Source organism: Homalodisca vitripennis, chromosome 5, assembly GCF_021130785.1.
Source record: "Homalodisca vitripennis isolate AUS2020 chromosome 5, UT_GWSS_2.1, whole genome shotgun sequence".
In the NCBI taxonomy this organism is placed as follows: Eukaryota; Metazoa; Arthropoda; class Insecta; order Hemiptera; family Cicadellidae; genus Homalodisca; species Homalodisca vitripennis.
The window spans coordinates 101,770,534-101,789,932 of NC_060211.1; the positions used below are offsets into that span (position 1 = coordinate 101,770,534).

A 19,399-nucleotide genomic window follows, 5' to 3' on the forward strand; every position below is an offset into this window, starting at 1 on the left:
ATCCACTTACAATTCATCAGTTTCAACTGAAATTGTTACACTACGATTTTTGGACATTCGGAAACGCCCACGATAGATTTTCCGACGATCCAGTGAGACTTATAAAGGTCATCCTCGAATAGACACGATTCATTTATATTGAAAACAAAATGAATTTCCGTTTGAATGGTTCAATTCACTTTAATATTTGTAAATTAATGAAATTTTAAAACACACTTTTCTTCATTTGGACTGAAAATACACGGGAAAATATTAGGTTTTACCCACATACAGTTCAGTATACTTTGGGTATCCTGTATAATTTTGTCAGTCTACTATCTAAGATATACTTAGGGTCAATAAACGACTGGTTGAAGAAACGGAATAATCTACCTATACGTGTATGTGCTTATTGCGAGTTTCGGACCATTCAGTTATTAGCGTGGCTGCGTTATTGATAATTATTCCTCCTATAATTTTAATGCATATTGTGACTTCCGAACTATGTAAGTCAGATAGTACAATCGATTGGGCTCGAACCAACTTTTGGAGTCTATAATACGCACACAGATGTTTTGAAACGAGGAAAAAACGCATGTTCATTCGAAAACACTCGTAACACACAATTTCCTAGCCCAGCCTAACAATTAAAGTTCCTAATGATACCAATCCATCTCGCTGTCGAAAATCCGCTCCATAATCATGAGTCGCAATCTGGAACGAAGTTAGCTGATTAATTTACGAAAAATGTAGCAACATTACCGGCCAGTTATGAACGCCGCGGGAAGTATGAACGCCTGGTGTGGCCGCGCGGCCGGCTCAGCTGATGGCGGTGGCGAGGCGCTGGCCTTGGTGGACAAGTCGCTGTTTACAAATAAATGTTCCGCGGAAGGTCACTATGCAGCTTTCCTCCGCAAGCCTCTTGCGAAAACCGTCTCAGCGCGGACTTACCACGTCTTGCGCTGCCGACTAGACTGTTACACCATGGCGGCTTTCGCAATTACTCATTGCTCACGTCATGTACAAACATGTACAAAATATTTCATTCATTTTTTATGCTTCTTCTCATCAGATTTATGCGATGGATTTGATTTGCGAGCAGGCTTGTCAGATTTATGACTCCTAAGTTGTAGTGAGTCACGGACGTTTTGCCTTCCTTGATCGTGAATCACATGTCACAATTTAAAGGGAATAGCGTTTGTTTTCTCAGACGTTTGGAGAAAACAAGAACTTTTATATGAACTGTTTTCGAAATTTTAAGACCTTGGTTTGATAAAATTATGGGAAATAAAGGGGGTATAGCGATAATTTTGTTTTAAATAATACATCATGACAAAAATTAAATAATAATTCTTTAAAGTCTGGTTGAATCTATAAAATATAAGGCATGAACAAAACAAAATCCTTTATAAACACAGATATACAGTCTTAATATATTGTCTCTCTGTTTTTATTTTAATTAGTCCTTCTGACTCAGTCGGAAGAAGTAGGTAGATTTTGTAAAAACTGAAATATTAGAATTTATTCTCTTAGGATTTACATGTACTCAGTTAGTATTTCAACTGTTTGAAGATACCAAAACATTGTATAGCAAAAAGTTAATGTCTATAAGCATACACAATTTTATTTTTTCTCGAAGAATCACATTAAGAATTATCTTAGAGAAATTGTTAGGTTTACCTAGGCTAATAAATATTATAACTTGTACAATTAATAATTGAGAGAAACACTGGGTGTATTATACACCAGTTTGCTCATAACAATAAACAGTATAGTATAAAAATGTAATTAAATTTAATAATGGTAGATGTTTGATGATCAGATACCCAAACTTTGTTTTTCCAAAACTAGCTGTACAGAGAACACCCAAATTATTTTATTTAAAAATCTAAAAAGGACTATACTAAATAGGTTGGTTGTGCTTTATAAGTAAGTATGTAGTTATTTACACTTTTTTACAAATAAAATACCAATTAAAAAACAAGACTATATACAAGTTTGTGAACATGCAAGTGTATCTATTCAGAGTAACCTTCAGGATTAGCTATATTCCATCCCACTTGTTTATCCAATGATCCATTATCAGTCAATAACACGACTAGAACCTTATATTATCTCCAATATATACTAGAAGCTTTTTTACAAAAAAAAAAAAAAAAATTAGAACTGCTTGGTTGAGGCATGGGTCCTAGGATTTAATTAATTATAGTTCACTTGTAATGCTTATCAGTCTCCTCTGAACAAATGCCACTCTGTCAGTTATAAACTAAACTAACACATTTTTCCTTTTTTTTTCTTTAGCCAACAATTTGGCAGCCTGGATTTTATACTGAGGCTTCGAAGTTCACTTGTTCTGTTAATTTTGGAAAGTAAGGATTTGATACTTCTTCCTTCTCTGCTAGAAGGCTATCACGAAATGTCCTAACCCGGAAAGAAAAAGCCACGGATGGATGAACCCAAGATTGGATAAACATTCATGTATTTAATGTAATGTGTAATTTTCTGGGTACTGTTTTCTTGCATAAGTACATAAGTATATCCAGAACAATGAATGAAAATGAATGAAAAGATGGTCCAATGAACACATAGGAAACAAAATAGAATTAACAAAACAGTCAATCAGCTGCCTGATATATATATAAGTGAATACAACAGCAGAAAGAATGGAATCTGCTAATTGTAATATTATAACTCTTAACACAAGAGCCCTTTTGGCTTGGTTGTTGTTATGGGCAGCCACACATTCCCAAAGACTAGCGATTCGAAAGTCACTATTTTAATACATTTTACCAAAATTCTAACTGAATTATTGACACTTACTTAGGATGCCAGTGAGGTTCCAAAAATTGTAATGATTAGAAGAGGATTTCTGTTGCACATAATGTGTTGTTTATAGACTGTATGTTAAAAATTCTGTGAACTTGTAAATTTTTACAGTTTTATATTTAATCATAATCTTATTTTATTACTTTATATATAATTTTTCTCTTGTTTCTTTATCACACCAAAATCTTATTAATGTTTCAGGAGCTGAACGGGCCAATCTGCCATGGGTCAGTCTACAGCAGTGACCACCGTACTCTGTCTGACCCAGCTCTTCGGGCTGATGGCTATAGAGAGGGAGCACAAGGTCAGTTTTATCAGAGTATGGTGCTAAATTGTACATTAGATATTGAGCTCTATGTGACCCGGCTCCAGGTTTTGATGGGTATCCATCCACACAGAAATATGATCTAGTTGAAATTGTTGTGCTTAGTTTTATTCTGATATTGTTGTTATTATACAAACAGGATGAGTTTAAGTGTGTGTAATTGTACAATATGAAAGGAGTGGCAAAACCAAAGGATGGAGTGTGATGAGCAGAAGATTTAAAACAGGAACAATGGAACCGAGAATCATGTATGGTTGCAAGAAGGTGAATGGCAATTCGAAGTTATTGAGCTTGTGGAGAAGTGTCATACCATGAGGTAATGAAGATTATTGCTGAAACATCCCACCTGATGAGAGAATAAGAAGGCCAGAAACCTTAGAAGGGTAGATACGAGAATAGTATTAAAGGATGGAACAGACATGGGAGAAAGAAAGAGCTAACATGGGAGACTTGCACTCTCATACATCACAGTTTGTAAACAGGCTAGAAATTTATGGAAAGTTTAGAGAACTTAATACGGTTGATGATGAACACTATTGGAAAGTCCAACATGTCCTGATGGAATGTGAAGTGTATGAGAAACAGAGAAAAAAATTGTGAAAATGTTTTACAACACGTAAAAATATAGTGCTAGAAAAAGAATACCTCCTTGCAAGCAGATTTCAATGAGTTTTGAAACTATTTAAAATATGTAAAAAAATATGGAGATAAGAAGAAGGAAGAGATGTAACAGCAAAGATAAAGATAGTTTAGGAAGGAAACACAGATGTAGGGATTAGGTTGACACCTGTTTAAGGGGTTTGTACCTACGTACACAGACCCAGAATATAACCCGATTAATAAATAAGTCTAAATAGACATTTCACAAGGAGGCAGGAGATTCAGACAGTACTGTCCTTTCAGCAAAGAAAAACGTCCAACTATTTGATCAAACACAAACCGGAATTCAATTTAGGGATATACCAATTTGATTTTTTGATGCATATGGGGACCAATCTCCTCATGCTACATATGTGTCAATTCAACAGTTTTGAAAGATGGAAAGTAGCTTAATCATTAAAACAAATTTTGTTTAAGAAATCAACATCATTGATGATCTAAAATGTCAATTTCACAATTTATTTTGCATTTTGGCTTACTATTAAAGTTTATTCCATGAAGATGCCTCACCTCACAAGGATATCATTTCAAATTTGTGTGCAAAATTGTAATAAATTATAAAATGTGGCATTTTTATTTTCCTGAGTGTATGGCATTCCAGATTTGCTTGGATTCTGGAGAAATGCTACACACACATGACCTATATGTTTTCTAAACTTGGTCGGGATTGGCCAGTTTTCATTTGTGTAGCATAAAAAACTCCCATTTTTCATGAATTTTCTGTGGCACTGTCTTATAATGGGCTTCAAAACAGGACCTCTGTTATATTAGTTCTAAATTTTTAAAATTTTATTTAAGATGTCTTTTCAAGAGAAAAGACATCTTAAATCAAAACAATCAATCAATCAAACTGCATAAAACTCAATTTTAGCAAATAATATGATGAAGAGGAGAAATAAATAGCTACAAAAATAAAAATATAAACAAAGAAACTTTACAACAAATTGGATTTGTTAATAAATCAAAGCTCATTAAAATATAAATATTAGTTTTATTTTTAATAGATGTATAACATTGTAAAGTAATTTGTGAACACCTTGTACTATAAGAATTTTGTTGGTTGCCATTCATTTTGGTTATTGGGCAACTGGTGAATAACAAGGTCTCAATCACCCACTCCACTCATAAATCTATTTATATTCGTCTTGAAAAAATGTACTCGGGTATGTCAGCATATCAATTTGATATTCATTAATCAATAACCTCATGATCAATTTTATAATAAAATGTCCATTACAACAGCTGAAGTTCGAAACATTTAAGTTACAGATTATATCTCTAGTGAAATCAATAAATTGAGTTTAAAAAGTTGTAATTTTTAATTATGCAACAGTGTTTAAGATTTGTGACTGAAAACTGTTTCAGGTACACAACATAGTTCTGTATCCTCACAAACACTCGTGGTGCAAGACGACTCCTATAAAGCAAGTGGTGGCGTATCCTGGTTGTGACTGAAACTGTTAAACTGTTTCAGGTACACAACATAGTTCTGTATCCTCACAAACACTCGTGGTGCAAGACGACTCCTATAAAGCAAGTGGTGGCGTACCCTGGTTGTGACTCTATAGAAGTGGAGAACAATGTGTGCGTGGGTGGCTGCTTCAGCTACAGTATTCCTCGCACCATACCTAGCTCCCCTGGGGAGGTGGTGCCTTATTGTGACTCATGTCAACCCTTCACTCACACTTGGAAACAGGTTAGTGTACTCATCAATGTAGTTAAAGTACTTAAACTATATGATTGACATAATTTAGAGTTAATTAGATATCTTTATCTCAAACAAGTGAAGAGAAAATCAATGCAATGTTGTCATTAGTTTCAGAGGAAACACTGTATATCAGACTGTAGTAAAAATTGCATTCTCAAATGGCTTCATTTTGCAGTTAAAATCGTGACATATAAAAAACACCATTTTTAGCCAATTCACACAGAAGTATTCTTTAGTGCTAGATTGTGCAATGAAAATTTTGTCTTTAAAAAAATTATTATGCTGTATTAGATTTAATTGTAATATAGTAAAAAAAACTTGTACTAAATAGAAAATATGAAGTTTTATATAAACATGACGATTGATTCTGAGTACTAATATTGGAGTACGTTTGATCCTCCAAGTAATTCATTAACTCTTTCCGTGACAGTATATAGTAAGTGTGTAACTATACTGAGAGTAGTAACCATCACAGTGATGTATTAAAAGAAATGCCTCATATATTAGTAATAGTTTAAATATTACTAGTCTCAATAATGTTTCAATTTGTGTTTTTAATGCCAACAGGTAGTTCTGAACTGCAGCTCTGGTGATTACAAGGGTGAGCTACTATCAAAGATGGTGCAAATAATAGAGGACTGTACATGTACAAAGTGCAGCGAGCAGTCAGCGAGTCTGTTCACTGAGGAGAGCTCTCTCGAAGATATTCAGCAGCCAGAGAAACCTCAGCTGATGGACATCATGGACACAACGCCACATAGATACGGCAACTACACTGTCCTCTCCAATGCTACACATGCCAATGATACAATGATCAACCAGAGGTAACAATCCTTCTCTAACAATATTACAATGAGTTATGATATATGAGGAATGTGAAGCGTCCAATTGGAAGAAGATGATACACCAAATAGATTGGACTGTGTGAAACAGCTACCAATTTGTAGTGCTTTCTCCATTGGATTTCCTAAATTGGGGAGCCGGTTACTTAGTGATCAAAAGCATCGTATATCGAATCTGAGTTACAGATAGCACATGTCTAAATCCTGTCTTTGACCATTACACTTTTTATCAGTACTGACGTTGACCTTCCACTATACCGACTCTATTACTTGTTCTATTTGATAAGATTCTTGCACAGACCAGTCTTGCACAGATCCATGAGGTCGTGCACGATAAGGCTAAAAAGTAGATTAACCTCTCCTTAAAAAAACAAAATAAAAACAGACAGAGAAATCCAAAAAGGAATTTCTCATAAGCTAGGAATTGATCAAGGGCACTAATTTTGTTCAGGATTTAAATGAGAGTGTAATTAAAGGATTAAACTGCCAATCCAACATTTTTTAATCTGGCATGTTCTATAATCCAACAATATCTCAGCAGCAATATTTGTCATGTGTGAGAGAGTGAGTGTGCATTATACTGAAGACAGATTGGTGGGGATAGGTTCATTTTTTCCTGTCAAATTTGTTGTTGCTTTTCAGAGTAGTACTTACATAGTATACAGATCTTTCTGTTGTGTACATTTTGTTTCCATTTCAGTTATGCTAGTCTATTGATTTTGTAACTTGTTGTGTGTTTAGAATGTATCCTCAGTCGACTGATAAAGGTGAATTAACTTTAAATGTAACTGAAAAGTGGGTGATTATTCAGAGACATATAAGGGGGACAATCAGCGGCAATTTTAAGTAGCATTTACAGGATTGCACGGCTATTTAAAATATTATATTTTGGAAAATAAAGATAAAACTAACGGAAATAGATGCAACCTTAACTGGAAAAAGGAAAAGTCTTAAACAAGAGTTTAAGTATAGTTACTATTACAATTAGTTTACTGTTTTTACCAAGTTGTAGTTTCAACCAAGAGGTTATTTAGCAACTATATAATACCTACAGTAATCTATAATTATCTATAGTACGACAGGTCTGACACTGATTAAATCAAGAGTGCCAAGAGTCTACTGTATCAGCGTCAACTAACGAGATCAAATTAATCTTTTTTTTAAGAAGAGCCGATCCCCTTTCAAGCCTTATTCTGCCCATCCTCATGTGCACTACAGGTCCTGCGCAAGGATTATATGAAACAGAATAAGGGGAAGAGTCGATAAAATATAAGGTCATTGTGCTGATAAAAAGTGCTATGGACTCAGACAGGATATGTACCTGTACTATCTCTTAGACCGCTTGACCATCAGCACTCCATCAATTAAATTGAACTTCAATATTTCTTGTTTCTTTTAACAATATGGCCTAGAAGTTTTAATTAACTGTTAATAAATAAATTTGTTGCTAACATAAAAAAATTAATGAACTAATTCAAATTCACAATTAAATTGAAATTTAAGGTCCTGTATATATTCATCCACATCATAAAACACATTACTGGTTAAAAATGATTTTAATTAAGATTTAAACAATAGAACATTTTGTTCATTCTTAATGTTTTCTGGAATAATATTGAAAATACATTCTCCAGAATAAGAGGAAAGATTTTCATATAGGTTCAGTCTATGCTGATGTGGTATAAAATGTCCATTAAATCTAGTATTATGTGAATGTACATCCCTGGCTGTTCTCAGCCTGCATTTATAACAAGAAAACAGAATCGTATTTAAAATTTACAAAGAAGACAGAGTCACAAAAATTTTTAAGTCATCTCTGCATGATTTAATACTTCTAAGATTGGAAGTGATCCTTTATCCTCAAAGTCTTTTTTTGTAAAACAATCTTTTTAATTCTCTTGCTGCACATTCATCCCATCTCTATACCATATGATAAGTATGGGAAAATCGTTCCATTATATGCATGCAATTAATACAATTTTTGGAGGACAGATCTTTGATAACATATATGTTATAAGACACCTTGGAACATAAGTGATTAATATGTTCTTTTCAGGTCAGTTGCTTATCCAGGAGTATTCCCAAGAATTTAATATCATTGACTTCATTTATAATTTCATCATTTAACATTACTGTTGATTCTATGTCATCAGTAGGACAACTACTAATTTACTGTGTATTCATTTACTGAATTTGACAGTTGATTCACAATTATTTATATATATATATATATATATATATATATATATATATATATATACATATATTTAAAATAACAAAGGACCCAGTATCAATACCTGGAGGACCCCATACTTTATATCAAAATATTTAGAACAACTCTGAGATATCTGTTTTTGTTTTCTATTTTTTGAGATAAGATTCAAGCCATCCATGTGGCATTCCTCTTATTCCAAAATCAAATAATTTTTGTGATAGCATTTTGTGATCCATACAGTCAAAGGTTTTTCAAAAGTTCAGAAATACCCCAAATGTAGGATTATTATTTTATAAGCCATCAACAATAGCACCTACAAGTTTTACTATTGTGCTAGTAATAGAGATACCTTGATGAAATCCAAATTGGTTTTTTAAAAGTATGTCTTCTTTATTAGGATAGTTGTTTCATCTTCCAAAAAAAAAAAAAACTTTTCAACAAATTTGTTAAATGCAGGTAATATTGAAACAGGTCTATAGTTTGTTGTAACATTTGGGTCTCCTCTTTTATATACAGATACAATTCTAGCATACTTAAACAAATTTGGAATAATTCCTGTTTAAAATGAAGAATTAGTTAATTTTTACAAAGGATTAACATTAAATAAACACTGAAAATGTTGAGATTTGGGTAGAAGCCAATTTGTTTGGAGTGATGGGTGATAACATCATGGATGATCTAGGGCAAATTATAAATGTTAGAATCTTTCTTACATGAGTTCTCATCGACAACATTAGAAAAGAAATCGTTAAAAGCATTTCCAATGTCAGTGAAGTTTGTAACCACTTTTATATTTATTGATTCAATGTTTAGATTTTTTTCACCCGTTTATTTTTTGAAGATTAATAATATTCCATGACGTCTTCAATATACGACACAAAATATTTTATTAACACCGTACTGGATGGACCAATCAGTCAGATATAAGTGTTCAAGTGTTACTACCTTGCTATCTTCCTTTCACGCATAATCATTCTCCTATTAATTTATAAGCTTTAGTCTCTTTTTAACATAAAAATTTTCTGTTAGAACTTTGGCAAGGTCATTGCCATACCTTGTGCCTTAGGACTTTTTTAGCACCTGAAGAAAAGGATAAGTTCCAATCCTTCTTTTCTTTAACCATCCATAGTCAATAATACATTTTAAATAAAGAATTTTAAAACTAGAAATATAACTGTGATTTTGATTTCCAGGACAATGGTTCTACTAGGAGAGCTGAGTGACAAGGAAGAAGAGGAGGTGGAGGAGGATCAAGTAGCATTAAAGGAAATTCTTCATCAAGTAGAGGGAGAAGATCATAAAATCAATGGTGTCATCCTAAAAGACTTTGTTAGGAGAGTAAGTATTAAAAGCTGCTGAATTTACTGTTCTGTAGATCTGATGATTTACAACAGTTTTTCATAATAACTAAGTGTGGAGCTACAGTTGGATACGTCATCCACTTAAATAACAATGTCATAAAAGAACAAATTCTCTGTTTTCTAAGGAAGATCTGTAAATCACAAAAGCAGAGCAGTTAACATGTAGTTTTGAAAATTTTCCCTATAGGACAACATTTTTAGTCAAGTTTTCTGAATCAAACTAAAACTGGGTAAGCAAGATTCCAAAAGAGTTCGTTCCTGGCTAATCCAGTTGATCTGGAAACAGCAAACTCTGAGCTAAACAGCATGGATGTCCAAAAGTTATCTCTTCCATACTGTCTTGTTATAATGTGCATGATACTAGGAAAGGGATATGCTCAATGAATCAATTGCTTACTGACAGCTAAATGTGGAATGTTAGTCAAAGTGTGTGCGACTTCCTTGGTATCAAAAGAGGAGTCGAATAGATTAGGGGGTTCCAAAATATATAGACAGGGCAGAGTTTAACAATTTAAAAGTTAAAATTATGGTTTAGACTACTCTATAAAAGCTTTTTGCAGTTTTGCAAAAAGTGCAAAAACTCAGGTCACTTTTCCATGAGTATTCTTCACATAGAACAAACCAGGATGGCCTAAATAGGACAGCGGTTGGCCAAATTCTTTAAAACATAAATGCCTGAGAAGTTTTGATTAAGGTGCATTTAGAAGGAATTTGTTCTTGGCCTACCATTACAGTCTTAACAATTTCAAATTCAGATGATCTCAAATCAAATTTCATGAAGATAGGTTATTTTATGGTGAGTGGAGCTTTTGAGCTCTGTAAGTGTCAATTTTCCCATTTTGTTTTAATAAGAAAGAGAATGTGATCAAATTTTGTTTATGTCATCTACGTAGTAAATGAAATTTCCATGTCGTGTGGACTATACAACTTTTTTATACATAATATGTAAAATGACGCTGAGTATTGTTCTCTGGGCAGCCTCGTAATTTATTCTGTCCGCATTGAACTTAGTTTCTCCAGTTTGAATCATGTATTTACGATAAGATTTAAACCACGAGAGTTGCACTCCTCTGACACTGTAAATTTTATAAGAAAAGTGCTAAGGTTAACACAGTAAAAGGTTAGGATGGGTTGAAAACACTCCAATTTTTTTTACTTTGACTCTTTAGACCCTCTAAAACCATATTAATCAGTCTCATTGTTATTATATCATGTTTATATTTCGTAAGCCCCTTGTACATACAAATTGGTTTTTAATACAGTAGAACCCCTCATATCCGGCCACCACGGGACCGAGCCCCTGGCCGGATAACGATTCGGCCGGATAAACCAACCTACAGTACACAGCACTTGACGAAACAAAACAATTGTACTGTACTGTACTAACCGCACTGGAAATAATCAACGAAGTGTTTAAAGGATAAACCTATTAGCTCAACTGAGGACAACACAGGAAAATGTAAACAAATAGATACACCAAAATAACGCAAGAGTCGTGGGAGACTAGTGCGTGCAACTGCGCGTCTGCAAGCCGTGGTAAATAAATTTCGATATTGGCTTCCGGGAAGTGGCCGGATAAACCGAGGTGCGGTAAAACCGAGGCCGGATATGAGGGGTTCTACTGTAGTGGTTTATGGTTTTTAAGTAAACTTAATATATTTTAGTCCAAAAATCTGTTTTAAAGTCTTGCTGGGTCTACAAGTATAGATACAGATTTGCAATTTTTTTATTGACAATGCAAGTCGGCATATCATTATTATACCCTTACTTTGTCCAGGTTGAAGAAAAAGGACATATGAACATAAATGTGGAGCGTCTACAACAAGTTTTGGAAAAGCTAGAGCGTGCAGAACACAAGTTCAAAAATGGCCATAGACATCAACACATGATGGTGGGACCTCATCACTCACTGGTAAAATACTGACTTTCATACTTAGTACAATAATATAGCTATAGATATAGTGAATAAAGAAATCATTGACACAATGTACACCTGTATTTGGAATATAAACTGACAGTCTACCAATCACATATTTACACAGGTGTTACCTAAGGATGGCCAGCAGACACCGGAGATGTACCTGAAGCCAACTCTGGATGTTCCGTCACACTTGTTGAAACCTGCCCACGAGGGCTCAGAACTGAGTTACCACAACAACCTGCTACAAGCTGACGAGTCCGAGGACTTGGATACTGACAGCGAATAGTTTCGAACGCAACAATCAAACAAGACCTCTGGTAGATTTTACCAAGGGTTGCTCAAAACAAAGCTTTAACTTAATTATTATTAATAGTTGATTTTTAAATTGGCTTTAAAAAAACAATGTAAAAGAATAAATTTGGTGATTTACACAATATTTTTGATTACTGCATGTTTAATAACAGAGTTACTGAGAATTAAATGGATACTTTTATCAAGACTACTTTTATTAATGGTAATAATTTCAGTAATTTGAATGAATAGCACATTATTCATCATTATACAGTAATTAAAATACAATTAACTTAGTAAAATTTTTAATAAAAACTTTTTTATAATCAAGAGCATTGTGTAGCTTATTTTTAATTTATCTTCTCACACTAATACTGAAAATATTACTGCATAAAACTATTTAACACAAAAATGTATTGTTACAAAAATAAGTAATTCTAACCATAGTTTTAAATCTTGTAGATTTGAGATGTGTCGCTTTTACTTGCTAGTAGGATGTACTAATATTTTACCATAACCAAGAATATGATGAACACATAGTTTCAGTGTTATTTAATTCAGTACTTATAATAATAGTTAAGTAACCAGTCACAGTATGAAATACTGAGACTTTCAAGTGATAAATGTAATGGTAAAACTAAGCTTTAATCTAGATTATAGTTTTGTACATAATAGTTAACATAAAAGACACATATTTAATATAGTCTAATTAGTATTTAAAAATAAACAGAAGTGTGAACTTTTGGTCAATACAGAAAAATCTTATAAATAAGCTTTACCAACGTTATAAAGAACAGTATTGATAACGATTATAAACTGAACAAATTCAATTTCAGTTATGTTTTAAAGGAGAACTATTATTATGTTTGGTTGGTCATAGGTATAAATTATCCACCTTACTTTGAATGTCGTGTTTTCCAAAGCTAGCTAGTCAAATACAGGAAGTTTAGTTTTCTGTTATTTGTAATATATAATATTATGGAATCAAAGCTTTAAGGAGTAATATTTAAGTATAGTGTATTATGTTGAATGTCAGCTGAAATAAACACAAATTTTTATCTTGTTAATTGTGGTTATACTTTTATCCTGATTTATCCAAAAATGTTGAATTATAACTGGATAACAAAAATTATACTTTGTTCCAAAAGCTGCGGTAATTCAGGAAAATATATAATTTTTATAATAAAATTGATTAAAAATGTTATAGAATTAGTATTCAAGGGTGATAAAGATATTATCTCCCCACCTTTTAGTCAAAGTCCCCCCCTCCGTAGTTACTCCCTTTGTATATTTGTATCTACTCCCAATAGTAAACAATATATGTAAACTCCTATAAACCAAATGCCTTGACTTCTAATAATTCCTACCCAATGTGTTAAATACTATAATGCACATTAGACTGTATGTTCGAATGAAAGCTAAGATATGGCTTAACATTATGAGGTTTCTCTGATACAGCAGTTGTCTACACAAAAGGAATATTGAGAACCCAAGACAATAGCTACTTGATGGCTGAAGAGGGAATTCTTTAATTCAGTCAGGACAGATTCTTACTCTACCAAGCCTAATAAATAATGTACCACACAACTGTTTCTGCACGTAACAATTAAAACATGTTTTCATGATTAAATCGTGTTCAGTTTTCTCAAACAAATATATAGTAAAAATCAAACTTTCACTTTTGAATCATTCTCTAACTCACTTTGGACTCATCTTATTTTCTAATCACATTAAAAACATTAAGATCTTTTTAGGAAAACCATTATGAATTCAAGACCTCCAGCAGGTCAAGTTTGTTGTTAAGTTAATACTATGTCTAAAAAGATGTATCACATTTTAAATATTTTTCAGATGATTTGTACAAAAAACATGTAAATCTGTCCCATTGTATTAAATATTGTTGAATTATATTGTATGGTAGGAATCAGTATTATGAACGATAGTGGTGATCTAAGTTACATGTCTAAATTTGCGAATCATTCATTTATATATTAGATAAAAATAAATAGTGTATGTATCACAGAAAAAATGTTTCTTTCATCCTTAGCTCCATCTTGTGTGATAAAAAACTTCCCTCTCAGGGCGAAAAAACTATCACTTTCTTTCTTACTTTCTTTCTGATATATACATAAATAAATACCCTATTAATTTCCTTTGTACTTCATAATTACATATTCAACTGATATATACATATTTAGTACATTTACTAGTAGAAAACTATTTACTGAGAACTATTTTGAGACAGTGAAGCACCATTTCTATATAATCAGTACAAATAAAATATGCAACAAACTGAAAATTAATATTTTATTTTCTCTCAGCGTGATTACATAATTTTCTTACTTCTTCTTGAACTGAATCAGTTACCATTTAAAAAATAACAAAACTAGTTTACTACAGATATGGGGTACTTAAGTACCTGAGGTAGATATTAAAAAAGTTGTTCATATTATCATGTTCTGATCAAATAGTAGAAGTGCTAATATTCAGTTTTCTTTACAACTAACGAGATGATTCAATGAGACGCATTTCTTCAAAACAATGCTGAACCCCTCTCCAGGAGGACATGAGAGAGACAATCTTTCAAACAGCTGTGTAGTGGGGTTCATTTGACACTTGAAGTACTTTAGACAGCTGTTGTTATCTGGGGCTATTAACTCTCGTGTACACTGTACTTCACATACTTGGCTCGTAACATTGAAGAATTCGTTCTCTCCACAAGTGTTGATCAAATGTGGCTGTCCGTTGACGCAATAGGCGAAAAACGATCCACCACTCGAGTAAACTACCTTAGTAGCATTCAAGTTGGAGCAATCAAAAGGCTCGGCGATCCAGGAGAACTTACTGCATCCCTGAGATGGTGCATAATATTTGTATCCCTCTTTGCACGAGTATCCGTAAGCTTTTAAATCGGAACAAATGAAATACCGAGATGGATTGGACGGATGTGGGAAATGTCCATCTTGCATGCAACGAAAAGTTCTGTCAGGAGACGCACATTTTACTGCTACGGCCACAGAGTTGACACAGGTGCCTGAGTAATTGTCACAGTAAGGGCGCTCTGCGGGGCACGAACCAGAAGTGAACTCTACGAATCCACGGCTTGTTGGGATGCACAAGCGGTAAGTAGTACAGTTGATGCAAGAGTACGGTCGGTGGCAGATCATTCTCGGATTGAGAGTTGTTGGGATGGTAGTCACAGGCTGTTTGGCAGTCACAGGCTGTCTGGCAATTACAGGCTGTTTGGTAGTCACTTCCACAGTACTTGCGTAACTCTCTGTTGGGATATTTAGGTTAGTTTGAGGACCCCACACGTTTGAACTTGGTGTGGTAAGCCAAACATTTTCTTCAGGCCTTTGATTGTAAAAGTTTTGCTTAATTCTGCTTACTCTTGTACCCTCCAACCTGACCAAAGACACCTAAAACACAGCAAAGATTTATATTACTGGTAAACAAAAATGTAAACAATATTTTGTTTAGTTTAAAAAATATTAAATTCCACTTTGTAAGGGAATAACAGATCTGTTTTAATGTGCAGGTTCTTGCGAATTTGTTTTAAAAAATGCTGCGAATTTAAAAATGAATTTGTTCTTTTTGAAAATGCTGCATAAATAGTTAAATTTATAAGATTATAAATTCACCACCCTCTTTTGACTAAATAAAAAAATTACTACACTTAATAATTTATGTAAAAAGTTAGATTTATAAGACAATAAAATTAGTTTGTCACACTAACTGTACTTAAGTATATGCCTGGACCAACAATATTGCGTTGTTGTAGATTCTAGTTTATCATAAATTAATTGTGAAAACATTACTTGATTAATCTCCTAACATGACAATGTTCAAATGTAGAATTTCAACCCGTATTATTTCAATATAACTCATTGAAGTGGAAACCCCAAGCTGGTTGTGCCATAATAGTAGATCAGATTCAAATTTAGAACTATTTGTTGTCAAAATGGAAGTCTCATGTTTGGTGTGTTAAATATTGCAAAAATAATTAAAATAATTTCCAAATCAATATACTTCTATAGAAGTTCTAAGTTCTTGTTGCAAAATATTATAGTTTAATTTTAATTGTAATAATGAACATCAATTTTTAGTAGTCTAATTCAGTTTATAACTGTTACTGTTTATACTATATTTATCATTTTGAATCATTACTCATCTAATCTTTCACACCATTACAATTCATATTTTGTTGTTTAAATTTCTTAGGAAGATACACAAGAATGAGAAATTATAGAGATTATTAAAATGTATGTATATTAGTTGTTTATTTTTCTAAAAATCTTGAAAAAAGTGTTTAAAGGCTAAATATTGAAAAGTAACATACCAGTTATGTGTTGACACTGATTCACTATTTTATTCCTGTTTCATATACAACTTATGTAAATCTTCAAACAAGACAAGATGGTGGCCATTTGGCCAACACTAACTTAAACACTGGCTTTACACAGGTGTTTTCAAACCAGTAACTACACGTTTATTAAGTGTAATAACAATTTTTAAGCCACTAAAAGTACATATAGCACCAAGGACATGACCCTAAATTCTGCTTCAACACAAATATGTCACGTAATTATTTAAGAACCGGCTGGAGTGAAATATCTTGAGTTTTTCTCTGTAAGTACAATATTAAACCTCATGCAATATTATGCCCTTATTTTTAGTTCTAGAATTATGGGAGATGTCTCATTTTAAACCCATTCCACGCAGTAGAAGGATATATTAGAATGGGAGACGTTGACCAAAACGCAAAATGCAGTTATATCCGATATTTTAGATTATGTCTCTTGGAGAGTTATTTAGTTCATAAAAGGCCTGTGAAATGCCCGAAGCACACTCCATGCTTATTGCGGTTGCCAAGAAAGTATAAACGACCTTTATTCTGCAGCAAGAGGAGGAGAACGCTGGCTTTGTCTAACTGCCACCACCAACTGAATTATCATGTCCACACTAGACACTCCTAAAGATATTCGTTACAATGATTGAGTATTTAGACTGTTCAATATGATTGAGTTCTTGATTATTAGAGAGTTCACTATTGATTGAATTGATTTCATGAGTTGAAAGAAATGAAGGGCCTAACAACTCTGTAAAATCTAAAGATGCATGATCATTTTTTTTTATCCATTCTAAGCTTATTTGGAGATCAAGATTGCTACCAAGCAAGTATTATGTGTAACTGGTTCAACACTAATTCTAAAACTCATAAGGAATTCAAATTTATCAGCTACTCCACAACATTAAAAAAATGTTTAAAATCAACTAGTTCATAACTTGTTGACGGATTGAAGTATTAAATTGAGATCAATTGCTCCTTTAAATACCAACAAATTTATTATATATATATATATATATATATATATATATATATATATATATATATATATATATATATATATGTATATATTAGTTTGGTTATACTTACCAGAAACAAGATCCAAGGAAACCAAAACATAGCAGAAGGCTCACTGTAAGCTTGACTGAACACTGGAACACTGGACTGACTATCACCTAACTGGTAGTTCTATATCACGGTTAGTCCCTTTTAAAGAACGCTTGAGTAAGTGGGCAGTACACATAGGGTGTTACAACAATACTGTTACAGAAAGTCTCTGCTGATAACAGCAACAGTGCCTTGTGTAAAATGCTGATTAATCTCACATTACTCACACCCTGTGTCACCTTGCTGATAACTGCTTGCTGTTGTAACCCTTAAAATACTTATTCTATCATACATTCATGTACTGATGGAAAATTGTTTTCATTTCAGCCATTCATCAGCATTAGAATTTGTGGTAAAAATATTTTATGAACATGTAAATGGCCACAATACACTGCTGGCTACTTTAATTCAATGGTTAGTGTCAGATTGATCACTGAGGCTCACAAGTTGAGTTCTGAAGTTGAATCAGAATTTTCCTCATTTAACAGGACCTAATTTGATAATGCTGATGGGTCAAATGAGGTAATAGTTAATAAAATATACACAGAGCTTCTGTACACAGAGCTTCTGAAGAGTTTTGGAACAGTTTAATTACTTTTTAATGGTTCAACTTAAAGATTAAAAATTAAACATTGTAAATCAACGTAGGATCTGAGACTATCGGTAAATCTCATTTGCTCTTCAGACCATGAGGAGTCAATGGAAAATCTATTGATATGATTCAAAACGTTCCCTAACTATAAACTGGGCCTAGCGATCTACCGGTACCTGTTCTACTCAACATGATAGCCGCACAACATCTGCTCTCCGCTTGCCTATCGTTGGCAGGAATATGCCTACTAGAACCTGTCTGAGTATTCCAGATAGTAGGAGGCTCCCATTGTAAAAACTACAACTAATTGATCTGCCCAGCTGGCTATCGAGTTCGCAGCAACTTTTATCTTTAGAACTCCTTTACCTCACACCAGGTGCTGCTGACTGATCGGAGATCTTCGACCATTGTTGCAATATACGTTAGTTTGCCTCTAGTATAGAAAGTTGACCTTTTCGTAGCGTGTTGTTAGAAACTCAATATTATTATATTTGAATCAGGAGCTAAATAGTAACTGTGTATAGTAACTAGGAGTTTTCAGTAACTGAATTTGTTTAGTGTTATATTATACTGTATGTGCTCCCTGGGGTTTGCAATGGCAGGGCCAAATACAATTTCGGATAACTAATTACAGGGCCTTTTGTTTGCCAGTGATTTAGAACTGAGTGATGTGAGTGTGAACTTTAATACTTTGACAATTATTGTAAGTAGTGTAAATGAAAATGACATGAACATTAATTTAGTGAAATGGAACTTTTAGGATAATAGAACATTTTTGTTGTCTCCAATCAGATAATCATTAACGTCACATTTCTGAGGAATTTGTTGTCTGAAATTGTTGTGCTGTACCTGGCATTACCTTATGATGTCTACAGGTAAAAAATGTTGGCATGCCTACACAGTTTCAAAATTTCTTTTAGCAGTGAATGTGTTAACAAACAGTTGCATACATATACTCAGGCCCTCCATTTGTGAGGCTGAACCTTTCAGATAAAGATTGTAGATAACTTTTGTTTAACTACCATCAGAACTGGTTAAATTATAGTTTAAACCAAATCGTGATCAAACTATGCTATAAATGTCAGCTGCCATTAGTCCAAACTTGAATCTTACGAATCTTTGTTAACTAAGTACAATCAATGGCCCTAGCAGGACTCTGATTATTTTTTATTCTAAAATGATAATTTTAAAATATTGAATCTAATGATATAATAATTGAGTATT

The 19,399-nt window shown here is 33.1% G+C and overlaps 2 protein-coding genes across 2 annotated transcripts in view; one reads left to right on the forward strand and one right to left on the reverse strand.

The window, feature by feature from the left end:
• Window positions 1–13,195, forward strand: part of LOC124362570 — a 35,578-nt gene extending 22,383 nt beyond the window's left edge. Inside the window, exons 2-8 of the mRNA XM_046817193.1 lie at window positions 3,007–3,109; window positions 5,156–5,193; window positions 5,303–5,486; window positions 6,066–6,322; window positions 9,749–9,893; window positions 11,694–11,828; window positions 11,959–13,195. Coding sequence (XP_046673149.1) covers window positions 3,029–3,109; window positions 5,156–5,193; window positions 5,303–5,486; window positions 6,066–6,322; window positions 9,749–9,893; window positions 11,694–11,828; window positions 11,959–12,123 — 1,005 coding nt within the window. The 5' untranslated portion in view covers window positions 3,007–3,028 and the 3' untranslated portion in view covers window positions 12,124–13,195. The remainder of the gene's footprint in view (window positions 1–3,006; window positions 3,110–5,155; window positions 5,194–5,302; window positions 5,487–6,065; window positions 6,323–9,748; window positions 9,894–11,693; window positions 11,829–11,958) is intronic.
• A 1,226-nt stretch (window positions 13,196–14,421) lies between these two features.
• LOC124362571 lies at window positions 14,422–17,626 on the reverse strand. Its single transcript, XM_046817194.1, has 2 exons — window positions 17,566–17,626; window positions 14,422–15,547 (listed from the first exon to the last, which is right to left on the reverse strand). Exons 1-2 carry the CDS (start codon window positions 17,593–17,595, stop codon window positions 14,615–14,617), a joined length of 963 nt encoding a protein of 320 aa, XP_046673150.1. The 5' UTR covers window positions 17,596–17,626; the 3' UTR covers window positions 14,422–14,614.
• Between the last annotated feature and the right edge of the window lie 1,773 nt (window positions 17,627–19,399).